Source organism: Cucumis melo, chromosome 11 (genome assembly GCF_025177605.1).
Source record: "Cucumis melo cultivar AY chromosome 11, USDA_Cmelo_AY_1.0, whole genome shotgun sequence".
In the NCBI taxonomy this organism is placed as follows: domain Eukaryota; kingdom Viridiplantae; phylum Streptophyta; class Magnoliopsida; order Cucurbitales; family Cucurbitaceae; genus Cucumis; species Cucumis melo.
The window spans coordinates 7536712-7545674 of NC_066867.1; the positions used below are offsets into that span (position 1 = coordinate 7536712).

Here is an 8963-nt window from a genome sequence, read left to right on the forward strand (position 1 = left end):
TAAAATGTAGTCTCTTCTAGTAACTATGTTAATAAGAGAAACTACTAATTTCATGGTTCAATACAAACTTTTTGTATAGAATACCCCACTCTAATGTCTTGACATGAATTATCATGATCATAACATTTGTAGCACTTTAGAATAATTGTAACAACTACAAAAATGGGTCATATTCGTAGCTAGTGTCACCAAGATAAAGTTTGATAAGATATCTAGCCTTATCCATCTGCTACAGACTGTTTAATTAGGTTATCACTAAACATGATCCATATGTATGTCTTCACATACATGTTTAGGTTATCCTTAATATAACCTTGGATGTTAGCTTATTGATTTTGTTAGTTAATACAACTAAATGTTAAATAAAATAATATACTTTATTTTATTAGATAAATAAAAAGTTTGTACAATACAATTATAAACTACAAGACCACGAGATTTAGGGCATCAACCTAAACAATATCGATGCTTCATAAATACATAGTATATGTATTATAATTTTGATGTTATGGGTTGATTTTTCCAACAATATACTATATAAATTTTTTTTTTTAAAAAAGTAAGATACAAAACTTGACATTGTTCTATTTTAAATATGTTTTCTTAATTAATTGTCAAAGAGATCTTGAGGAGTTGTTTTAAATGACAAAGCTGTTGAAAATATTTACAAAGATGACAAAATCTTACTTTCTATCAGTGATATTAGATTGCAATACACCAAGATAGACATCTATGAATGATCTATCACTAAAGTAAGAGGTGGTCTATCACAGACAGAAAGTGAAATTTTATTCTATTTGTAAATAAATTAGCTCATTTTGTTATATTTGAAAATATCTAGTCTAAGTGATCTCGTACACAATCTAAACGATCTCTTAGCAACAATCCCTTAACAACGATCCCTTAGCAACGATCTCATAGGAAATCTAAACGATCTCATAGAAAATCTAAACAATCTCGTAGCAAGTCTAAAGGATCTTGTACTACCCTTCTACCTAGTCTAAACGATCTAGTAGCAAGTCTAAACGATCTTGTACTCTTGTACCAAGTCTACATGATCTTGTACCCTTCTACCTAGCCTTAATGATTTCGTAGCAAAAATAAACGATCTTGTGCCCTTGTACTTATTTTCAACGATTTGATCTTGTACCAAGAAAAAAGAAAAAAAGATGATTAAGGATGAAGAAAGAAATTATAAAAGAGAAAATGAAGAAATTGGTAAATATTTACATAAATAACCATAATATTATAAAATGAAGAAGAAATAATAGTAAGAAGAAATTAATAATATGAAAAGAAGATGAATAAATCGTAAAGAAGAATAAGAAAAAGAAGTGAAAAAATGGTCAGCATTATTAAAGGACAAACCTGAAATTTTTTAAAATATCATGGACTTTTTAATCTTGTTACACGGGCTATAAATATTTGGGTGATTTGTTATATTTACGAAAATTAACCTATTTTAAACATACTTTATTAAACATGCAACGAGCCTTATTATTAAACCATTAAAAATATGTGGATTAAAATTTAACCAATTTAAAAGTAACAAAATAACATAAATTTAAATGATATGTTATTTTTTTAATAGTTAAACTACAACGGTTAACTACTTTTTTAAGTGCAAATTGAATTTCGTTTCTTAACAAAGAAACGTTTGAATTAAAAATCATTAACCTTATCTAGAAATATGGACAAGAAATAAACGAAAACGCCAAAACCAAACTCTCTACATTTTTAATTATATCCTACACGTCACATTGTTTAGATTTCCCCACATTATTTTTTGGACGTACAGTAAACTACAGCAAATAATTCAATAATAGTTTGAAACATTTATATTTATGCTTTTTTTTAATTTTTAAATATAATAAAATAAACTAAAATACATTACTATCTATGTTTACCTCTATCATGATAAATACAAATAATAGTTTATCTAAATTAAAATAGATTATCGTAAGTTTTGTCTTCCAAAATAATATTTCTATATGTAATTAATTAATAATTATTTCGTTTAGATTATAAAAAATCGAATACATAATTTAATAATAATGAACATAGGCTCCTTCACTAAATATACAAGTCTCTTAACAATTACAAATGATAACGTGAATGTTTCACCTACTAACACAAATAGATATACATTAAGAAAAACAAGTTGAAGGATGCGGAAAAAATCTAACCCATTTCTAACATAAAGAAAGGAACTAACTCTTAAAAAAAAAAAGCTAAAAATTAAGTAATAAGGCAAGAAATGCAACATAAAAAGAAAATAAAAGGAAGAAGAAGAAGAAGAATTACTAGGAGGGAATAATTTGGTTGTGAGGTTTTATAGTGATTGGTTTAGGTTATGGAAAAGTCTACTAAGAAGCTTCTTCTTCATTGTGGCTTACGGCAAGTAATAATGGCAAACTTGATGAGATCTTTGTTGAAACCTTCAATCATCAATGGCATTACTAGTGCTCCTTTTATTGTTTTCCATCCTAATTGTAACAACAAATAATATAACCGAATTCAATAAACACGCTTTTCAAGTCATCAAAATCTGTTTTTAACCACAAAAGAAATACACAAATTTTAAAACAAACAATTCTTTTTTACAAAATTAAATTCATAAACATACAAAACTTTGTCTATAATTTTAGTTAATCCATTTTTTTAGGAGATCAAAATATTTAGCAATATAACAAGATCCCACTGTATGAGGGATAAATTCGAAAATATTTTGATTTATTTTACAATAATATAATAATATTTGAAATTAAAAAGTGAGAGAAGATTTTATTTATTTATTTATTAGTGTGAGAGATGTTTACCAGTTCGTAAGAGTGATGTGAAGCCTTTCCAAGTGAATGCAGAGCGAATAACTGCTGGCCAAAACGGAGCTACATTCCCAGACCAATCTGCTCTCTTTATATCCTATCAACAAAAATCCCGTTTCTTTACATCCCAAAATTAACTCTCATCATTCCCCCCACATGCCTTGGGTTCCATCAATTATAATTTTAGTGGTTGTTTAAATATTTTGACTGATCTACTTTAAATTTCAAGGACCATCAATGATAAATAGACATGATAGCTCAGTAATAAATAGTACCTGGAGATTGTGGGATTGGAGTAATTTGACATAATCAGCAGTGGAGCACCAAGCAGGGAGATAGAAGCCATCACAAATCTTCTGAAGAAGCTTCAACTCCCATGGCTGCAACGAACTCTCAGAAGGCCCAAGGTCTCTATGACACCATGTAACTATAATTATAGTACCTCCGGGGGCTGCAACTCTAACTAGTTCACTAACAAACTGTAGAGTTTGAAAGAAGCATATCAACAAAAAAAAAAAAAAAAAAAAAAAAAGATAAAGACACACACACAAACAAACAGTAACTTCACACAAACAAACAGTAACTTCTAAAAGAAAGGGAAGTAAAGGTAAAGGAAAAATAAAAAACCTTGGATTTGTCGGGCATGTGCTCCCCACTCTCCATGGACCATACCAGATCAAATTCCCCATCTGAGAATGGTTGGTTCAGAGCATCTGCCACTTCAAAACACACCTACCACTCACCAATAATCCTCCTCAGAATCATGTCAATCCCACATTTATAATGTCAAATCTTTCATTTTAATATTTCTATACATTCATACTCTATATTATGTCTTCTACAATTATCACAAAACATGAGAAGCTAGTGTTCTCACCTTCACATATTGTTGAACTCAAAAGAGAATAAAAGGATTCTTTTTGACTTTTCCTACCCTTTTCACTTAACATCAATATGGTTTTATTGGTTAAGTCATATCTTTTGACTAAAAAGCCTGACGTTCAAATTCTTATCTTTGCTTGTTAGACCTATGTTTCGCCACCCAACAAATACTTTTTCTATATTCATTTCAAAGATCACTCTAGCTTATTTCAAAAACACTATCACTGAGCACTAAAATAGATCAAACTTGGAATGGTGAACCAACCAATAAACAATCTGAAATATAGTAATTATATGGGCAGCCAAACTTGAAAAGGACTCGTCCTGAAGCCACTCATTATTCTGGTTGTATTAGTTGATTGAGGACTAATTTCCAAGTTTTAGAATCAAATCAAAGTAAACGTCAGCGTCACTGAAAAGATCTTCAAAGTAAAGCAAAAAGAACAAATGTAGAAGAACAAATAAGAACAAATGATTCAGAGACCGTACATACCTTATCACTTAATCCTTCGGCGGCAGCAATCGCTTGAGCCCGTTTAGCTTGAACAGGGCTCAAAGTAATACCTCTACATTTCGCCCCAAATTTCCTGGCCAGATACCTAGAACTTCCCCCAATCCCACACCCAACATCCACCACCGCAGTCGCCTCCTCCACACCGGCGAACCGAAGCGTCTCCTCAATCATCCGGACTTGCGCAGCGCGGTGATCGGAGAGGGAAACGGAAGAATCAGGATCGTAAAATCCATGATGCATATGTTCGCCCCAAACGTTCTCCCAAAGGCCAGAGGATTGATCGTAGAACTCGGCGATTCCCTTCTGAAGGCGATGGGAGTCCATGTGGTCGGAGGCAGTGGTGGCGGCGAAGGCAAGGAAAGGAGAGGAGCGGCGAGGGGTGAAGGAAGAAAAGGAAGGGCGGAGAGAGATGGGATTGAGGATTGTGGGGTTGAGGCGATTGAAATGGAGAGAGGAAGGAGGATAGAAGGACGTATGGATTGGAGTTGCTGCGGTGAAGTTCATTGCTGTTGGTTATAATATAAAGAAGGGAGCAATGTCAGATGCCAATTTGTTGGGAACGAGAAGCAAACACGGAGATGCTGTGAGAGAAGAAGATACACCAAGGACAAACGTTATTTTTCATGTGGGGTATTGCTTGTAAGATATATGAGGGCGCCCACTTTTACCAAACTAATGCAAGTTGGTCTAATGGTAAAATAATTAAATTGTTTTAGATCACAATTAATTTAATTTGTGTCCCATCTACTATTTTTGTTATCTCTACCACTACCACTACCTCTACCTCTACCTCTACCTCTAAGGGTCAAGCGGTAACCATAATGATCAAAATGTTAACACTAATAGCCAATATAAATTGTTTTCGATCACATCTAGTTTTTGTCAAATCTCTAAAATTCAACAAGTTTCATTATCAAATTAACCTACTAACGTGCCCATTATATAGGCAATACAAATACAAATCACATTTCCTCAACAATTTGACACTTAATCTACAATTAGATATTAGATGGTCGACTAGGTGAAAGAACAATGGATGAACATGAACAACATAATAACCACATACCTTATTCATAAAAAAAAAGGTGATAGTAGAATTATTCACTAACCCATGTTCAAAGTCAACATTTGATTTCCAAAGGTCAAAAGTCAACCTTTTGACTTTTGGCTTTTTACAAAAATCAAAATTCTTATTTGGTCCTTTGATTAATTTAATCAATTAATTAAAATTCACTTAATTCCTATCAATCATGTTTACCTAATTTCAATTCCTATTTGAATTTTTGATATTTAAATCTCATTTAAATACCATTTCTCTTTCAATTTGTAATTATTAATTATATCAAATATTATTCATGATTCATTTTTTCAATTAATTCGAATAATTTAGATTTTTTATCACTCTATTCTAAGTTTGATTACATAACTAGCTAGTAGAGAGATCTAATGAACCTATAAATCATAAATTCAACGATTCGAGATTAACTATAAACTCTTTTAACTACTTAATCAATATTTATCTGCTAATCGGGACTGCCCATTATAACCCGTAGCTATACTCTTAGATATATTTGTAGTAAGTCAACCTTTCACAAGTTGTTAGCATTCCGGTTGGGTCAATTTACCATTTTACCTCCAAAATTACAGGTTTAAGATCCAACCTATAAACTGAATTTGATATGAATTGACAAAACATCAAATTATTAATTATATTTTACTTAATAAATGTAATTTTAATATTTTCAATTATATCCTTTTTAATAACATTTAACTTAAAGTTAGTCTTTTTAAAATGTACTAGAGTTTTAGGGTTTTTTCTAACAATAGAAATTCTCTAGTATGTACGACAAAGCTTCACAAGAACATTTATTTTGCTTATGGAATGCTTGAACTTGGAATGAGAAACTAGTTCTCCTTAATTGGTATTAGAGCCGGGTTCTAGATTGGGCCGATGTTTGAATGCTTTTTTAATTGAGTCTAATTTGTAATTAGGTCTTTTATTTTTGTTTTGTTGTTGAAAAGGAAATTTTTTTTAGTGTAAACTGAATTTGATTGTGCTGGTAGAAGGTTGGATTCGAAAAAGAATATTGTGAAAAAGTCTCAGATTGAATCAGAATAAAAAGATTCGAAATAAAAAGAAAGTTGAGATTCAAAAGAGATTTGAAATAAAAAAAAAAAAAGAGAAAAGAAGTGTGAATAAGGGCGGTGAGTAATAATAAAAATTGAAGCACGAGGCACGTCAATTAAGTTGCTTAATTTTCATATGTTTTAAATTTTTGAAACTTCATAAGGACATTAATAGCTTTTAAAGTGCATTTGTTTGATTATTATTTGAATTGTGTTTTCGATAAAATTAGTATCCTTAGTTTTTATTTTAGATTCTTTTGTTTTTATTGTTATTGTTGTGTTTAGTACTAATTTACCTTTCTTCCGTTTATATTGCATAATTCTTTAAATTTTCAATATTAGATTCTTAATTCTAGATATCATAATTTTTGTTGTTTCTTGTCTAGTTAGTTGAATCGCGATTTCTAGTTTTCTAGTTTTCATTTTTATTGCATTCAATTGGTTCTTTGCTTGAGTTTGACACTTTACAGTTATTCTTGTTTGGATTGTTATTGGCTTGCTCTTCTAAACTTGACTACAAAATCTTGGCCATCATTCTAGTGAAAGAGTTCATATTTGTGAGAGAGATCAATTATAAGTTTAGGGATTTGTGAAAGGTCCATTTTTCTTTCACCTACATTTGTTATGCAGTAATGATAGACAATGGAGGTGTTTCACAGGTCAATGAAAAAGTCATGCAACGCTTGGAGACCTTAATTAGTGTGAGGTTAGACAGACTAGAGGTTTCAACCTAGAGAAAGACTAGAAGAGACGAGTTGTGGGGGATTCTAACGAGGAATAAGATTTAAAGCAAAATGACTCTGACTCTGATCTTGTTATAGAATATGCGTCTAGAAGAGAGGAGTGACATAGCTAGAGAGGAAGAAGAGGTTTGAGAAATAGTTACCATGTTGATCAAATCATGCTTCCATTATTCTTTGCAAGTTTTTCAAATCCAGATGCGTATCTTTTGTGGGAGAAGAAAATTGATGCCATATTTGGATATCACCATTACATTGAAAAGAAAAAAGTAAAACTTATTGGTTCTATGTTTGAATAATATACACGAACATTGTGGAGGTATTTATTATCAAAAAGGAGAAGTGGAAATCATGCAATAGTCTCATGGAAAGAAACCAATGTGCTAATTTGAAAGCGTTATGTTCCTAAGGGTTTTCACAAATTGCAAGGGAATTAGTAAAACGTGTGAACATTTACTATGAAGAGTTTTTGTTACTACTTGAGAAGGTTAACATATATGAGGAAGAGGAAGCTATACCATGCACGTAATCAATGGACTTTACGAGAAAATTGTCGACATCCTTGCTGACTGTGAAAAAATTGGACCTTGTGAGGAGTTGGAAAAAATGGTGCATGTTTCCATCAAGATAGAAAGGCTACTCTGAAGGAAATATTCAAGGTACATTAAATCTAAGTTCAATTCAAGGAAGACAAAAGACATGAGATTAAGACGAAAATACATACATATATACATATATATATACATACATACATATATATATATACATACATAAATATATATATATATATATATACATACATACATATATATATATATATATATATATATATATATATATATACATACATATATATATATATATACATACATATATATATATATATATATACATACATATATATATATATATATATACATACATATATGTGAAGAAGAAAAGTGTGCAAACATTGATGAGAGAAGGAAAAAATGTGAGCTTGGAAATTTGTGAGGATGACAAAGGAGTCTATTTTTTGACGGGTGAAGTTCCACCAAGTTGCCTAGTTTTTCCTTTGAATTTTTGTAGGAAGTAAAAGTATTAAAGCAAAGCTCCATGAGTAGACAAGTCCTTTTGATGGTCACAAATTGAATGGAGATTTGAAGAACCAATATTCTTTCAAAACTAAGAGGAATGCAAGATGATGTCTAGCTTTGACTTCTCATAACTTTAAGATTGCTTTACAAAACTTTGATTTAGATTTGAGAATGAAGTCTTCAAAAGAAGGAGATGATGATATGAATCGACCAAGCATATATCAAACTATTAATTAGAATTTATAATAATTGTGATGTAATTTTAATATTTTTTTAGTTTTATCCTGATTTAAGTAGGGTTAATTTAGTCTTTCATCCGGGTTTTATTGGGGTGCTATTTAAGTCTTTCCTTTAGGTTGTTTAAAGTAATTTTTGATAATTAAAGTTTTAAGGTATTTCTATCAATAGAATTCTTTGGTAGATGACAAAGACTCATCACCATCTTTTTGCAATTTTTGATTCAAGATTGCATGCCAAGAATATCTAGATAAGTTTGATCACCTTGTTTCTAGAGTATTCAAACGTGGAGTGAGGAACTAGTTCTCCTTTATCTCTTGGCCTTCGATCAAAGGGTAACCAACATATAATCTCTTCCATTGGCTTGTTGTGAAATTAATTTGGGGGTTTTAAAATCTGATACCAGTTGGGTTCCTAATTTTCAAATTGTAGGGTTTTCATATGAGACTTGATACAAAATATAACTCTAATACATTGTAAAAAAACTAAATTAAATGCATTGTAAAAATACTAAATTAACCTCTCAATAAAATCCTAATGCATTGTAAAAGGACTAAATTAA

General features: G+C 30.7%; 1 protein-coding gene across 1 annotated transcript; it reads right to left on the reverse strand.

Moving 5' to 3' along the window:
• Window positions 1-2044: 2044 nt before the first annotated feature.
• Window positions 2045-4853, reverse strand: LOC103501078 (tocopherol O-methyltransferase, chloroplastic). The gene is made up of 5 exons (XM_008464565.3): window positions 4201-4853; window positions 3453-3557; window positions 3101-3304; window positions 2820-2922; window positions 2045-2486 (listed from the first exon to the last, which is right to left on the reverse strand). Exons 1-5 carry the CDS (start codon window positions 4723-4725, stop codon window positions 2383-2385), a joined length of 1041 nt encoding a protein of 346 aa, XP_008462787.2. The 5' UTR covers window positions 4726-4853; the 3' UTR covers window positions 2045-2382.
• Between the last annotated feature and the right edge of the window lie 4110 nt (window positions 4854-8963).